This window comes from Colletotrichum karsti, assembly GCF_011947395.1.
Source record: "Colletotrichum karsti strain CkLH20 chromosome Unknown Scaffold20, whole genome shotgun sequence".
Taxonomy (NCBI): domain Eukaryota; kingdom Fungi; phylum Ascomycota; class Sordariomycetes; order Glomerellales; family Glomerellaceae; genus Colletotrichum; species Colletotrichum karsti.
The window spans coordinates 659,986-676,371 of record NW_024065920.1 but is presented as its reverse complement, the minus strand read 5'-3'; the positions used below and the strand labels follow the sequence as shown (position 1 = coordinate 676,371).

The 16,386-nt window shown below is 55.0% G+C and overlaps 4 protein-coding genes across 4 annotated transcripts; all 4 read left to right on the top strand.

Moving 5' to 3' along the window:
* Positions 1 to 259: 259 nt before the first annotated feature.
* On the top strand, positions 260 to 2,975 carry CkaCkLH20_06790 (ubiquitin-protein ligase sel1; the record flags this gene model as incomplete). Its single annotated transcript, XM_038889507.1, has 4 exons — positions 260 to 287; positions 349 to 504; positions 560 to 2,527; positions 2,587 to 2,975. The coding sequence occupies 4 exons, from the start codon at positions 260 to 262 to the stop codon at positions 2,973 to 2,975; spliced, it is 2,541 nt and encodes an 846-aa protein (XP_038745319.1).
* A 6,809-nt stretch (positions 2,976 to 9,784) lies between these two features.
* Positions 9,785 to 11,657, top strand: CkaCkLH20_06789 (uncharacterized protein; the record flags this gene model as incomplete). The annotated part of the gene is made up of 4 exons (XM_038889506.1): positions 9,785 to 9,900; positions 10,018 to 10,290; positions 10,347 to 11,441; positions 11,579 to 11,657. 4 exons carry the CDS (start codon positions 9,785 to 9,787, stop codon positions 11,655 to 11,657), a joined length of 1,563 nt encoding a protein of 520 aa, XP_038745318.1.
* Positions 11,658 to 12,542: 885 nt separating this feature from the next.
* Positions 12,543 to 14,667, top strand: CkaCkLH20_06788 (putative IBR domain-containing protein; the record flags this gene model as incomplete). Its single annotated transcript, XM_038889505.1, has 4 exons — positions 12,543 to 13,390; positions 13,453 to 13,625; positions 13,690 to 14,129; positions 14,197 to 14,667. 4 exons carry the CDS (start codon positions 12,543 to 12,545, stop codon positions 14,665 to 14,667), a joined length of 1,932 nt encoding a protein of 643 aa, XP_038745317.1.
* A 535-nt stretch (positions 14,668 to 15,202) lies between these two features.
* CkaCkLH20_06787 (gpi- c transferase subunit p) lies at positions 15,203 to 15,946 on the top strand (the record flags this gene model as incomplete). Its single annotated transcript, XM_038889504.1, has 1 exon — positions 15,203 to 15,946. One exon carries the CDS (start codon positions 15,203 to 15,205, stop codon positions 15,944 to 15,946), a length of 744 nt encoding a protein of 247 aa, XP_038745316.1.
* Positions 15,947 to 16,386: the final 440 nt, after the last annotated feature.

The following is a 16,386-nucleotide window of genomic DNA, read 5'->3' as shown; positions in this document are numbered from 1 at the left end:
CCGTTCCTAGCTAAACTCCCATAAAACGATATGTCTGTTCTCTAGTGGCGCGCCCAATCACGTCACGAGCAGTCAACCACCCCGGTCTCTCTGGAGCTCCCAATTCATCTACGTGGACCTTAAAGCCAGGACAGCTGTTCCGATCACCATTATTAACCACCGTCAGCCCAAACATTCCGCCGGTTTTTGAAAGTTGTTTTACCACGGAATAACATGTCGCGGACCTTTGCGATCGATTTCGGCTCATAATATTCGCAGCATGAGACGTTCTTTCCTCTGGTTTGTCCGTAAGTCGCATCACCCTGCGCCCCGGATGTAGCTGCGGAAGCTGACATATGCTACTACCAGTGCTGTTGCAGGCGGCCGCAGTCCTCAGTTCCGATGACGCGCAAAAGGTCCTCAAGCCCGAGAGCGACGACAATCAGGTAACAGGGAACCAAGGGCATGCAAAGATCCAGACAGACGTCGTTCAAGAGCAACATGCACCCCCTCCGAGGCAACCAGGTACGAGCATCGCAATGGTGGGGGGCATCATGGCAGTCTTGCTGACGCTGAACAGGGGCCGACTTGGTCGACTTGGCTATCCAACAGCTGGAGAAGCTCCCATCACGAAACTTCCCGAGACGCGAACGCCGATACACCATCGTCTGGACCGCTTTCCGATATGCCCTCAAAGTTATGCCGAGCCTCAAGGCCGCCCCGGTCCCCGGCAGCACCCCGGCGCAGGAGACGAAGGTCAACGGGCCGCTCTTGGACGCCGTCAAGCTGTTGGAACAGTCCGCTCTCCAGAACAACTCCGATGCGCTTTACCTCCTCGCCGACATGAACTTCTACGGCAACTGGACACACCCGAGAGACTTGAAGGTTGCATTCGACCACTACCAGACCCTCGCGACGCTCCACGGAAACCGCACTGCGCAGTATATGGTCGGCCTTTACTACGCAACTGGGGTTGGCCATGTGGTCGTGCCGGACCAGGCGAAGGCGCTCCTCTACTACACCTTTGCGGCGATCCAAGGGGATACTCGTGCGGAAATGGCGGTCGGTTACCGGCATCACAGCGGCGTCGCGACGCCCAAAAACTGCGACATTGCGAGCAAATACTACAAGAGGGTGGCGGACAAGGCGATGGAGTGGTATCGATCAGGCCCTCCAGGCGGCATGGCCTGGGTTGTTGAATCATACCGCATTGCGGATGAGCTCGGTGGAGTTTATGGCGAAGGCGCCAGTGCCTCGAGCGCTGGGATGAACGCCATCAAAGTGAGCCCCAACTCGGACGCGAATGCAGCCATCGACGACGTTATCGAGTACCTGGACCTTATGTCCCAGAAGGGAGATGCGAAAGCATCTTATAACCTCGGACGCATCTACTACGATGGCCAGAGAGGACTCGACAGAGATCTGGATCTTGCTCGGAAGTATTTCTTCACTGTTGCTAAAAGATACTGGAGAAAGGATGGCCGCATTATGGAAAACCACAAGCAAGGGATCGAGAAGACGGCCAGCAAGGCCGCTGGCTTCATTGGTCGGATGTACCTGAGAGGTGACGGCGTCGACCAGAGCTTCGACCAAGCCAAGAGGTGGTTCGAACGCGGCATCTCTCACGGAGATGCTCAGTCACAGCACGGCCTTGGGCTCATGATGTTGCACGGGTACGGGCAGCAGAAGAACGTTGCCATGGCCACCGACCTCTTCAAAGCCGCCGCTGAGCAGGACTACGCCCCCTCGCAGATAGAGCTGGGCGTTCTGTACCTGGATCAAGGTGGAGCAGAAGATGTTCGAATTGCAAACAACTATTTTGAGTTGGCTGCCAGGTACGGTCAGATTGAGGCTCATTACTACCTCGCTGAGATGGTCTACCATGGTGTCGGCCGCGACAAGACTTGCTCCATGGCTTTGGGATACTACAAGAACGTCGCTGAGAAGGCCGAACCCCTCGTCTCCTCTTGGGCTGAGGCGAATCAGGCATACTACTACGGCGATCATGAACTCGCTTTCTTGGAATACGTCATGGCGGCAGAGCAAGGCTACGAAAGAGCGCAGAACAACGTCGCCTTCATTCTCGACCCGCTGAAGTCGAGCATGACGGTGCCCGACTGGCTGCCGCTGCCACAGTGGCTCGGGTCTGAGTCGACTCGCCCTAGCCTGCTCAACAACCCGACCCTCGCTCTCATGTACTGGACCAGATCGTCCAGGCAGGCGAACGTCGATTCGCAGGTGAAGATGGGCGACTATTACTTCTACGGCATCGGCTCGGAGCCGGACGTCAACAAGGCTGTTCAGTGCTACACTGGTGCCTCTGACTACTCTCAAAGTGCGCAAGCCCTCTGGAACCTGGGATGGATGCACGAGAACGGTATCGGCTTGACCCAGGACTTCCATCTCGCCAAGAGGTACTACGACCAAGCTTTGGAGGTGAACGAGGAAGCATATCTGCCCGTCACCCTCAGCCTGCTGAAACTGCGCGCGAGGAGCGCGTGGAACACCTTCACTCATGGACCTATTCACTCTATTCAAGACGACCCCAGTAAGCATCCGTCCCTTGAAAGTTACGGCTGGCGTGCACGATCACTAATAGGATGACAGAACCGAAGAAGGATTGGTCGCTCGCCGAGTGGATAGCCAACTTCCTGCAAGACGACCAGATGTTCTTCGACGACCCATACTACGAGGACATCTTTGACGACACTATCGGTGGCGGCCCTGACGGCGCCCCACTGGAGGATGACGGAATCGCGGAGAGCCTCATCATCGTGTTCCTCGCGTTGTCCCTCGTCTTGTTGCTTTACTATCGCCAACAACGACAGCAGCAGCACAGACAAGAGGAGGAAGCGAGACGGCGTCAAGAACAGCAGAACCAGCAGGGTCAGGCCGCGGCGCCCGCTCCCGTCGCACCCCAGCAGGATCAGGGCATGTTCCCGCAACCGGGCAACCCGGAATGGAACAACTGGGTCGCTGGGGGTATCGGTCACTGAAATAGTTGTAAGAGTAGATGAATACGGACAGCGAGTAGACAGACCGGAGCGGAGAAGACAAGCATAGTAAAGCGCAGGCGTTTGGGCAGTCCTACGGACATGGACTTTTGGGTTTTCTTGTACTGCTACGGAAAAAGAATTTATGAATAAAGCCGTTACCTCTCGAGTTCTTGAGAATGAGCAAACTCTCGAGAAAGACTTATCCAAAGTTCAAGAACAATGAGCACAACAGCCATGATCGGAGCTACGTCTAACTAAACCTCCATGTTTCCCTCCTGGGGGAATAAAGTACATTGCTTTGATGGTTCTGATCAATTCGCACACGTCGAGAAAACGAGCAGTAAGAGGTCATTTCTTATTCTTCTTTAGCTCTTCATCAGACTTTGGACTTCTTACATTTGGCATCAGGTCTGCGAGAGAAGGTCAGAAAGTAACAGAATTACCAAACTGCCAGAAAGTCCAGCATCGAAATTTGTCAGTTGAAGATTGGACAAACCCTCAAAAGCACGCCTGTCTGCTTTTCCGTTCACTACTTTTTTGATAATACAACTGGACCAAGCAGCTCTGTATCCGCCGCTGCCGAGTGACGGAAAGACGAAGGCTCGAAAGACGTGTAGACTGACGGCGCATGGATGACATAGTATCAATCACAACCCATATACGAGAGCCGGCAAAAGACGTGCCTATTTTCCGACTTTCGGGTTTTAGTATCTTTCCTCGTGTTGGGGGAGGACTTCAGCAAGCCGTTTGGAAAGAGAGGGATCTAGAAGTTTCTTGCTATGATCATCAGCTGTTAAGTGCGAAAGGGGTCGTGAACGTGTGGGACGTTTCGCAGCAGAGTGTTCTGAGTCGCCCATGCCTTGCGTCAGGATGGGTATTGATCCATATGTGGCATCGTGGGCTTCGTTTTCCTTTCTCTCTCGGCACGATAGCTTCCCCCTTGACCAGAGGAATCCTCAAGAAAACACAAGACGGAGAAGGAGAAGTCCCCAAGTCTCACAATCATATCACAACATTGCTGAGCCGTGGAGAACACAGAGGCAGGGGCCCGGTTCTGCTGCTGCTCCTCCCACACTTCACACGATGATGGCGGGGAGAAGAAGAAGAAGGAGAAAAATAAAATAGGAAAAGGAACAGATTCCACAGCAGCGGTGTCACCTTACCTCTGTGGTGACACTTTCCCCAACCGTCTCCAAGATCTCTTCGGGTATGGTTCGTTCCGGGAGCACAAGCTGGGGGGACATGCTTTTATATTCGTCGAAACTCGTTATCTAATTCTTGTGGTATTCCCATGCGGCTCGACATTTTTGGAATGACGGGGAAGAGAGGAAGACGACGTCGTCGAACGTGGTTTTGCTGGTTGGAGCGAGGCTGAGATGCGTTCCACGGTTCCAGCAACCGAAAACATATGCATGTCACTCCATTCGACGCTCTACTGCCAGTTCTATTTATACGATGTTGCTCTGGTCACGCCAATGTCTCGATGGCGAGACCGATCGTTTGCAAGTCTACATCGCTGGATAGTAATACAATGCAATCAACCTCATGGAAGCATCTCGCTGGAGCCAAAATAGTATCATCCGGGGAACACCATATCTTACCGTTGATGCCAAATTGGCAATAAACATCTCACTCCGCGAACTAATCAAGTAGTTGCCGTTACCCGCGATTTGGCAGGCCCCGAGAGTGCGAGATCTGCAACCGCAGGAGCACGGGAAGTCCGGTTGCTTTTCTGGTCCTCCATCGCTCTGGCTCCAATGCAGGGTCTCTTTGCACGGGAGGAGGCCAGGCCAAGGTCGCCGCGTCTGGCGTGTGTGGTGCCCACGTTTGGGGGTTCATTGTCGATCACTGCATGTCGATCCGCGGATCAGATGAGCGCCCTAAGACGACACCCAGTGCGCATTAGTGGAGGACATTAACACCTGTCATTCGTACTGCGACTTTTGAATCATTCCTGACCAAAATGCCAAATCTGATGGGAAGTATGGAGAAAGGTATCACGGTATCTCACTCCCGGGGTTGAAGAGCTGATTAGCAACAGCTTTGCTGTGCCTCTGCCCTGCGGCCTCGTTCGGGCGGATTGGAGCTGACGAGAAGATGAGCTTATTTGATGCATGGAAAAAGGGCCCGCTAGGTAAGAAAATGCAACGACGAGTGACAACCCGGTCTGGTTTCTTGCCTAGCTATGGGCATGGCGCACGTTCTTGTCAGACTTGTCAGACATGACAACTTGTCCACGGCAACGGCAATACGTGCTAGGCAGGTGCAGTTTGGGAAAAGGAGAGTATAGTTCCGAAGCTTCTCCTGTCGAAGTTTGATCTCGGTAATCTGGCTTCTGGCCCCCTCGTACTAGACGCGAGGCAACAGAAAGAGAGAAAGGGTAGAGGACATTGAATATCAAAGTCTGTGCGGGACAGCTTTGGTCGAGGAGAGTAACCACAACGAGCTTGGTTCGACACTGGTCGATCCTTTACGCACCCCCAAATTTAGATGTGATAGCACGAGGGAAACCGCGCTTGTTGGTTTGTCGAAGGCCAAGAGCCAGTCGTCTACCAAACGGATAGGTAAGCTTGACTTTCCGGATGCTAAGGTTCATATTGGTCGAGGGCTGAGGCGATTTCTTGCGAAGAAGAGCAAATATCTGAAGCGAACTCAGTCAGCCGTGAGCGAGCGTGTCAGCCGAGGGCAGAAAAGCCCCCCACGCCCCAAAGCCCTATCGAAATTTGTGTCTCGCTGCTGTGTACGTTCCTGCCGGGTACGGAGGATGTCTACGAAATCGTGCAGCTTGACGTTCGATGAAAGATGAAAGTGTAGTTGAGTCGGTTTCGACAACGGCTAGAACGAACACCCCGGGTGCCGAAGAGGATCTCGGACAGCTACCCATCGTACGGCGGCGTCACTAGGCAGAGGCTGAGCGATTCTTGGGGAGCTCATTTACGCAGTATATGGCCCTGTCGTGCGCGTCTGCATGTAAGCTTTGCTGAAGTAGTGCTTGTGGCTTGCTAGTGCAGGTGAGACAGCAAGGGCAAGATGCATCCTTCTATCCCCAAATCTCAGAGCGTGTTTCAATTGCCGTGGGAGAAGTATTTTGATTGCATATTTTGCCCGCCAAGGGCTGAAGTTGAGGCTGGCTTATCTTTCCAGGCGGAAAACGAGCTGAGGTGGCATATGTGGCGGTAGTGATGGTTTGAATGCCGTGCCGCGTGTGTAAGCTCACGGAGCTCCGGGCTACAGCTTGGCGTGACCGTCAGTCGGAAGTAATTTGCCGTGCTTATTCGAGTTCCTGGCTTGTTGAAGGGCAGGGTGGAAATCAGTTGCTCTCCCCTGGATGTGTCGGCTGTGCTTGCAGTTTGATGGCGCAACGGCAGACAGGACAGCTAGACGTTTTTGCTGGTGGCTTTGTCTCATTAGCAGGCTTGGATAGAAAGGTACTCAAGACAAGAATGGGTTGGATTCCTGGGAAAAGCGACGAAGGAACTGTGCCGCGCGGCAACATGATCACGGGTTGAAGTAGGAGGTTTGGTGAACAGGAGGAGGTCAGGTAGGCCGTCTGTGAGCACCGAGTCTAAAGACTGGAGCTGGAGCGAGAAAGGTTCCCTCCGCGAACATGGGGAAGGACACCCTTAGAAAAAAAGAGTTTTTCTTCCCCAGGACATGATGTGATGATGCTGGTCCTAGGCAAGGACAATGAGCTTGTTTGGTGTTGGTGACGGCAGGTGAGTTGGGCAGTCTTAGCGCAGGTACCGTCAGGTACTTGCCATCCAATGTGTGTCACGGGTGTCAATGTCCACCTAGCGATGCTGCAGTAAAAGGGAAAGACGGGAGGAACGTCCAGCGGAGTCTCCCCCGCAATTTGACTGGTGGAGCACCACAATTTTCTTCCAATGAACTGTGTTTTCCTGCCGGCTTCTGTCGGATCACTGTGGGGAAGCCCCAGAAAACACTGTGCGTTATCAGAAATGCCGCTGACTCAAGCGCGTGGTCTGATCGGGATCCGGCACTAGAACAAAGTGTGCAAGTGTATGATAGGGCAAAATAGCTGACACTGTGCACCAACTACGACGGCAGACACTTCCAAATGTGCCAGACAATGAGGTGGTCACGTTTCCCCAATTGTGCCTTTTGGCAAGGTGCGACCGGCTTCATTGGGCGCCGGTCCCTGAGAATTGGAGGCTTCTCTTGACGATGCTGTCGTCATGCCCACTTTGATATTTTTGTTTCGGGCGTCTGTATCGTGTAGCAGCAAGTCTGTATGATGGACACACGCGACACAGAGCAGTGTTCCTGAGGACCATCCGTTGTGTCAGACTAGGAGACTAGGGAGGCAAGAGCTCAGCTTGCGGCTACGCGGCATCGTACTGGCCTCTTCTCCCAGAAGCTGTTCTAATCCCGGTGGGCAAAAGCTATCACGACAGGTACAACGAAGGGCGTGGCATAGTTGTGGTCATCTTTACGTACACAACACCTTACCGCAGCATGTCGAAGCGGCAGGTTGGGTCTTCGCCCTAGGGATGTCTTGTGAGACTGATCGCCAGAGTGACAGCCGCGTAGAAGGATTTGAGAAGGCTTCGTTCATATTAGTCACAGATGTGACGGGTTTGTAGACACCTGCCTCCAGCCAGCTAATTTGCGACATGCAGGAGGGCTGAGCCAAGGTGCCTTGGTAAGGTAAGGTAGGCTTGATGCATTGTAACCGCGTGGTGTGCCTTGAGCTTTAGCACCATATGTGCTTGCATCCTGCAGCGAAGAGCGGTAGCTTCATGTGAATGGAATGCAAATACTGTACCTGGACATCAAGGTAGTTGGAGATAGAAACGGACAAAATAACACTTTATCACGAAAACTCAGCGCCAGAGACGTTGTGCCCTACATATTCGTGGCATCTCATGGCATGGCACGAGTTTTGACGGGTTTTGGTGTTAGTTGACCCCACAAACAGTCGCGATTTCAGTGTGGCCAGCCAGCTACACCTGCTGCCTGCACCTGTCCTCGCTCCCCTAATGCAAATAGTTGCCTTTGTTTTCCATCGAGAGCCCGATGCCGAGGACGACACTGCCCGACTTCAGTGCTCGAGTACTACGTGGGCGCGGGACACTAAGGCAAGTTGGTCCAATACTGAGACACCTCAGGTGCAGCAACGTACCGTTCCTCTGCTTCCGCTTCGTCCCTTCACTTGCTTATTAGTGAGGCACCTGCCGTCTGTTCCTTGCCATGAGCTCATGTACGGACAGTTTAGACTTTGATGGGTTCCTTTCGCTCGGGACGCATCTACCTATTATCTGGGCCAGTCAGATCAACAGGCCAGACAATGCGTGCCCTGCAACTATTGAGTTTCCCAGGACAAGAGACGGTGATCAGACATTCCATCAAAGCTTCCATTTCACTGCTCATTATTCTCAAGAGTAGCTATCCGTACCTTACCTAGGGTTATCAAGGGCCAGGAGCAAGGTACGGCGAAGCCAGGTTCTTAGGCCGTGGGCCGCATGCAGTGGCCGCCAAGGCGAGAGCTCATCCTTCCGCTCCTCTCCGTTCCTAAGGCCAAAGTACGAAGTGTTCGTACCTACGCAGTACCTCTGGTAAGCCGGCATCCCCGCAGAACAGAGGGAAGATTAGCACCAATTCAGGACACAATTCGACAAGCTGCAGCTCGTGTGCCAGCCAAAGTGACTCGGGCATGACCAGTGGAGGCGTAAGGTAGCCGGCTTCTGGTGTGCCTACCTGTACCTTTACCTTACCGAGCGATGAGGTTCGGATGTAGCTCACTGTGTTAGTGCAATCGATTGCTGCCAGCCCGAGGTCGAGGTTAGCCGGCATTGACAAAGCAGTACCTTACAAAAGTCCAGATTCCACATTCCTTCCCGCCTTTTTTCGAACCAAGTGGAGAGGACATCCAGGATGCAGACGCCATATCCCGATCGGGTCTAGCCCCAGGAAAGGGGTGGTCTCCTGCGAGTTGAGCACGGCCGGGTGCACCTCCCAAGTGGAAAATGAGCCAATCACAGCCGTAGCCACGTTCCAGGAACCAATAAGAGGCGCGTAGCCCAGTAAGAAATGCCAGAGAAGGCCCTGGGCCTGGAGAGACCACCACCATCCACGGGCATGGCAGGCTTCCTCACTCCTCACTCCGCCTTTTTCTTTCTCCCAGTTCCCATTTCTTCCGCTGCTGCTCGCCGCTTGCGCCTGCTGCACTGCATCTGTACATCTGCACCTGCAACTACACCTGCGCAACTGCTACTCAGTACTTCCCGTCGTTGCTGATGTCCTTCGAGTGCGCCTTTTTGGCTCCTTGGGTCTCGGTCCGGTTCCACAATTCTGCCATTTTCGTCGCTCTGACTGGTCCTTCTTCCCCGCCATCACTAAGGCACTCGCTTGCCTGACCATTAGACGACCACCGCCAACACCAGGGCACCACCAACACCACCACCACCACCACCATTCCCCGGGCGCTGTCCTCCTCGCTGGTCACCCTTCTCCAGACTGACCTACCCGCTAATTACCACTGAGACGGCGACTGCGAATTACCCGTGTACCTAGCGAACAGGACCCGACCGCCCGACTTTCTTCCAGACCCTCCAGTCTCTCCCTGCTTCTTCTCCACACCCATCTAACCTGCCTGTCCCAACCCATCAATCCATCCATCGTTACCCACACTTCGTCGATTCACCACTCCTCGCCTCGCTCGCCCGCCCGCCCGTCAGTCAAATGGTCGCCGGTCCATTTCGACCTCGCCCTTCCATCACCTCCGAGAGACTCGAACTCTCATAGCACACGAACTCATTCTGGATTGACGTCGCCGAAATCCCTTCACCATGGCGATAGCCATGGGCTGGCAGAAGCCCGACAATGTCGCCGGCTCGTCGGCCCCGGCCATTATGGTCGGTCTCTTCGTTGCCTCCGGCGGCTTGCTCTTCGGTTACGACACTGGGTAAGACCTCTCGCAATCCAGACTCGAACGCGCCGATACCGATCCGACGAGAAGACGCGTCGCCGCTGTCATGTATACCTGTCCTGGGAACTTTGAGACTGATTGTCTGGGAAATAGTACGATCAACGGTATCCTCTCCATGACGGCCTTCAAGCGAGACTTCACGACCGGTTATATCGACAAAGAGAACAAGCCTGGCATCTCACCCTCCGAATCCTCCATCATCGTCGCTATCCTAAGTGCCGGCACCGTCCTCGGCGCTCTACTCGCCGCCCCGATCGGCGACTCATGGGGTCGTCGCATCTCCCTCATCCTGTCCATCGGCGTATTCAGCTTCGGCGGCATCTTCCAAGTCTGCGCACACGATATCGACATGCTCTTGGTCGGAAGGTAGGTTGCGGGAACTGTTGTTTCGCAGGTGGTGCGTTGCTGATGAAACACGGCAGGTTTTTCGCGGGAGTCGGAGTTGGATCCATCTCAGTCCTCGTCCCAGTCTACCAGTCGGAAATGGCTCCAAAATGGATTCGAGGAACCCTTGTCTGCGCCTACCAATTATCCATCACAATAGGTCTACTGTCAGCCTCCTTTGTCAACATCTTGACCGAAAAGCTGGACTCGGCTGCCGCCTATCGAATCCCTCTCGGCCTACAACTCGTGTGGGCCGTTGTTCTCACCATTGGCCTGTTCATGCTGCCAGAAACGCCACGCTTTCTTGTGAGGCAAGGCAAGCCGGAGGCTGCAGGCCTTTCACTCAGTCGCCTTCGACGACTCGACATAACACACCCAGCCGTCATCGACGAGCTGCAAGAGATCGTCGCCAACCACGAGTATGAACTTACATTGGGCCCCGATTCATACAAGGAAATCTTCTACGGATCGCCGCACCTTGGTCGACGAACCCTTACTGGATGCTGCCTCCAGATGCTGCAACAACTGACGGGTATCAACTTTATCATGTACTACAGCACGAGCTTTTTCGACGGCGTCAAACTCGAGAATCCTTACCTCAAAGCTCTCATCATTAACATCATCAACGTCGTATCAACGATTCCGGGTCTGCTCGTCATCGAATCCTGGGGTCGACGCAAGCTTTTGATGGTGGGTGCCATAGGAATGGCCGTCTGCCAACTCATGATTGCGTCTTTCAGCGCGGCTGCTGGGGATAACCTCCAGCAAGTTGCGCAAATGATCCTCATCGTCTTCTGCTCCATCTACATCTTCTTCTTCGCGGCGTCATGGGGACCGGTCGCGTGGGTCATCACCTCCGAAATCTACCCTCTCAAAGTTCGTGCCAAGGCCAACTCGATTTCCACAGCTTCCAACTGGTTGCTCAACTTCGGCATCGCCTACGGAACCCCTTTCATGGTCGGAGCCGGGCCAGGGTACGCGGATATTGGACCCAAGATTTTCTTCCTTTGGGGAGCGTTCTGTATACTGGCTGTTCTATTCGTTTGGTGCATGGTCTTCGAGACGAGTAAGATCAGCTTGGAGCAGATCGATGAGATGTACGAGCGTGTCGACTATGCTTGGAACAGTACCAGGTTCGAACCGAGCTGGAGCTTTCAACAGATGCTGGACGAGGGGTGGTCACCCAGTGCTCAGCCCCCTCCAGAACATGAACTTCAACAAACACAAACGAATTCCTCGACACAGACAACCCAAACAAATTCGAATTCAGCTACATCGACAACTACTGGCGCCACCGGGAACTCAACATCAGCAGAAGCAAAAATGTTGTCTCAGATGGGCAACGTTGACTTCAGTTATTGACCATTTATACCCCTTTATCTATTATATTTACTGTTACTAGTATCGCTCTTTCTTATTTGTTTTTCAAATCATATCCCGGATAGCAGCGTCGGAGTTCACGATGTCACGGAGTTTCAACGGTACCGGCTACAACCACGGATGGGCGGTTGGTTTTTGGGGTTCATTCTGGGGGACAAGGGAATGCCACTATACTGCAGCGGTCGTTTGGGCATGGAAGAAGGAGATGACGGTCAACATTGACGAAAATATCCCATCATGTTTGACGATGGAATTACCTACACGGCGCATTGGAGCCGATGATATACCAAACCCATCTTTCTGGGGTCAACAAACTAATGTGACAAAAGGTGGAATGCTGGGATTTGCCAGTTGATCAGACGGAGGTTGCGGTTAGCTTCTTACTCGTCTATCCAATTTGACTCAAGTTAGTCCATCGTTACTGATCCTTGTGCTTGATAACGTCTTTGAACAAACCAGTCCGCGGCCCGGTGACTGGTATGCGGCCTTTTCACTGCAAAGAACTTCGGATATTCAAGCGCCGAGTTAGAGCTTGGTTCCTGCATGGCATCAGGGGTGGTAAATCTTGAAGAGCTAGGTCAAGTGTCACCTCGTAGAGAGCCGCCTTGAATATGCTTTGCCCAGTGGGTAGACTTCAGTCTTCGACGTCTCTGTGACTGCTTGGTTGTGGTCGTGGAGATACTCGAATCACTTACTCCTTGTGCGATCCGATTTCCTCGTCACTCACTCTGAATCACATACTCACACTGGAGATGACACCAGGGCAGATATAAATGTTGCGAGTCCAACATGGCGCGCAGAACCCGGTAGAACAAGCGCAATACACCGCAAAGCCATCTTCTTTCCACTTACTCATGGAGCACTTCCAACTTCTCGACGAGGACGTGGCCAGCCTGATTCTCCGCCATGGCTTCCTCGACATCGAAGACTTACAGGTCGTCACCGCCGAAGAGGTCGAAAATGCAGCCGCCTTAGCGCTCCAGATGGCCGAACCGGAGGAACTAGTGGCGATTGCGGTGCGGCAGAGTGTGCATCAACATCATCCTCACTTACACCCGGCAATCCCCATAAGACCAGCCGCTCAACAACCACGGGAAGAAGTTGATGACCCCGAGGACCCTGACCCAGGCGCTTACATCAACTGGCAGGAACGCAACCGCCTACTGACAGACAGCCCGGCCGAGTCGGACCACGAGTCGCAGCAGGGGGGCGAGGACTGCATCATCTGCTCCGCGGGCCGCGAGCCCAAGATCCAGCTCCCGTGCGGATGCTGGTTCTGCGCGCACTGCCTCAGGGCCTGCATCCGCGCCGGGCTGAGACAGGGCGGCTGGCCCCCGAACTGCTGCGAGCCGTTGGGGGAGAACACCGTCAGACGGGTCCGCAGACCGGCGTTGCTGAGGTTGTATCGCCAGGTCAGGGAGGAGCAGGAGACGCCGGGCGATCGCAGGGTTTACTGCTCCAGACCCGAGTGCGCGGCGTTCATACCGCCCGCCGGAGCGCACGTCGACGGCGACGCGATGAGGTGTCCTGCCTGCGGGGAGGGGACGTGTCGCGGGTGCAGGGCCGCCGCGCATCCTGGACGGCCGTGCCGGGAGGAGGAGGAGGACGAGATGTTGATGGACATGATTGACCAAGACGGTCTGTCGAGCTGTTCGAGGTGTAGGAGGATCATCGAGTTGAGGGACGGGTGCAATCACATGACGTGAGTACGTTTGTGGCGTGTTTGCTTGAGTGTGAGTATGCTGACGCATAGGACGGACGCAGATGTGAGTGTGGTCATCAGTTCTGTTATCTCTGCGGGTCGGCGTGGAATGGGAGATGCCCCAGGGGTTGTCCTGCGTACGGCGCCCGCGAGCGCCGCGTTCCCATGCGTCAGAGGGCGGTCAGATATCAACAGGCGCGCAATCGGATTGTTATACCGGCGGATGCGGTTCAAGGTGAGTCAAGGATGTCAAGCTGCGAGGAGAATGAGAGGATGGGAAGAGCGCTTACATCATATAGGAGGGCCAAATCCTGATCTACCTCCCAACGTCGTTCTTCCGCCTCATATGATTGTACCCCCAATACCTCCCGACGTAGACCCTATGAACTTCGACCCTACCTTTGGAGGCATGTTACCGGTCATTCCATGGGACAGGCTGCCCCGAGGGGCGCGGCAAGCTGCGATGCACTTACCCCCTGAACTTGCCGACATGGTGCCCGTGGTGCCTTTGGACGACTTACCCCGGGCCGGGCGTGTACGGATGCCAAATCACGAAGAACTCGGACCGAGGCCGGGAGACCCGCCTGCGGCGATGCCTCGACTGGCACAACTGAGAAATCCAGAACCCGTCATGCCAGGACCTGAGATCGCGGCTGACGCACCGGCAGCAGCAGCGGTACCCGCAGGCCAGCGACGATACTTCATCATGCTCTTCTACCCAGACGGACAAAACACACATGTGAGCCCACGCATCCTCCACTCCAAAGACGAACCCCTGCTGACAAGATACCTCTCCCCTCCCACAGCTCGGCGACCCGAACTGGCGACGCGACAGCGAAGCCAACAGACGTCGAATCCGGCAGGGCGTCGCGGACGAAGGGCGGGTGTGGCCGCTGTACGCCATCGAGGAGGAGGAGAACCCGCGGTGCCGGCACCAGCTGCACGCGCAGTGGGAGTGGCAGGCGGACCCGGACCCGCCGTGTCTGTACTGCCGGCTGCGGGACGGCCGGCAGCTCTGGCGGTGCCGGATATGCGGGGTCACGGCGTGCGACGCGCACCGGTTCATGCGGTTCGGGCTGACGCTGGGACAGGCGAACGCGTTCGTGGAGAGGTTGCGGGACCGGACGACGGTCGAGAACGACTTTCGGTACCCGCGGGCCAACGCGGCGGGGATCGAGCGGTGGGATCTGTTCCTGCAGGGCCGGGAGAGGAGGAGGAGGCGGCGGCAGGGGCGGCAGAGAGGTGAGTTTGGTTGGGGTCTTGCGGATGTTTTCTGACGATGGTAGGGTTCTGGGCTAGGTTGCTAGCTCCCTTGTGATAGGGGTCTTCATGGCTTTTTGGGGAGACGTAGAGTCATTTCTGAACCATGGGTAAGTTGATCGTCGACGGGAATCTACATGCCGACCTCGCACATTCCAGACAAACAAAAGCAGCCATACTTCGTAGCAGGAAGAATTAAGTCGGCAGGAGGAATAAGACTCATCTCACAAATGCAATTTGCGCATGATTTGATGCTGAGTGTAGTCGAAAGAAGAATTCCAAGTTGGAGGACCACCTAAGAAGTAATTGACGCCGAGCAGTCGAAAATGCGGCCCCACTGTCCCGTCCACATCCCGGGACGGGAGTGGGACCGACGGGGCACCTTTTCGGTCAGATTGTGGATAAGATCGAGCTGGTCTGGGGAAATCGCAATTCGGCCCCCTTACATCAAAACCATAAAACACAAACCAGTCCACGTCACTGCGAGGAAAAATTCCAGACAACAGCAGCAGCACAAGCCTTCGGGCGTCAACGCCCCCCGCGCCAGCCACGATGTCATTCTCGTCAGAAGAAGAAGACCAAGTCCTCTCGGACAACGAGGAGAACCAATCCTTCGCGTCGGAATCGAGCGACGGCGAGGAGCTGCCCCCGCGGCCGCTGCACCACAACTACTTCGCGCCGCCCTTCTACGGCCGCCCGCCGACGCCGCTGCCGCCCTCGCCGTCGCTGACCTCGCTCCTGCGGCCCTCGCGCCCGACGACCCCCGACGCGTCCGACGACGACTTCGAGCCCGTCCCGCGCGCCTCGCCCCAGGTCCCCACCTACGAGTACTACGGCTTCGTGCTGTACCTCTTCTCGACGCTGACCTTCATCGTCTACCTGCTGTGGTCGTACCTGCCGTCGCCCTTCCTGCACGCCCTGGGCATCTACTACTACCCGAACCGCTGGTGGTCGCTGGCGATCCCGGCGTTCCTGACCATGCTGCTGGTGTACATCTACATCGCGCTCGCGCTGTACAACGTCGAGATCATGACGCTCCCGCTCAACTCCATCGAGACGGCCGTGGACGATGCGTCGAAGGTCGGGGTGATCGATAGCAAGGGACGGCTCAGGGACGGGCCGAAGAGGAGGCAGGATAAGAGGGATAACCGGCTGCCCGGGGGAGGGATGAATTGGAAGAATATTTGGACCGAGGGGACGGATGCCGTTATGGATATCCCGCTGGCAGGTGCTTGCGAGGTGCTGTACGGGGATGGGAAGGACTTTGAGTCGGAAGACGAGTACATAGTCACTTGATATCTCCGGGTCCGCAGCCGAGATCTACGAGCTGAATTTATGAATGATACCCTTTGATGCACGCGATTGATCTTTCCGATATGTGATGCCAGTAGTTGGTGAGGGAGGAATCACTGCGCGCACTATGTAGAACATCATTGGTTTTCCGGCAGTCTGTCGTAACCTACCGAAACCACCACGCGGTACTTACTCCTGGTCAAATAATTTTGTTATGATAAGGGCAATACTAGTGCTACCGGTGAGCAGCAATCATTTGCAAGGAAAAAGTAATCGTGGAGGACTGCACCTACGTCAGTTGCCCTTGCTTCGGTGAGAAGCTCCACACCGAGAGCTCGTACAGTGTGTCGCGGCACGACACGGTGGGGTGTGGCTGAAATCTCAGCCTTGCAGCAGCCCAGGCTTCACCCAACCACGCCAAATTTCGACGCGACTTTCAATCA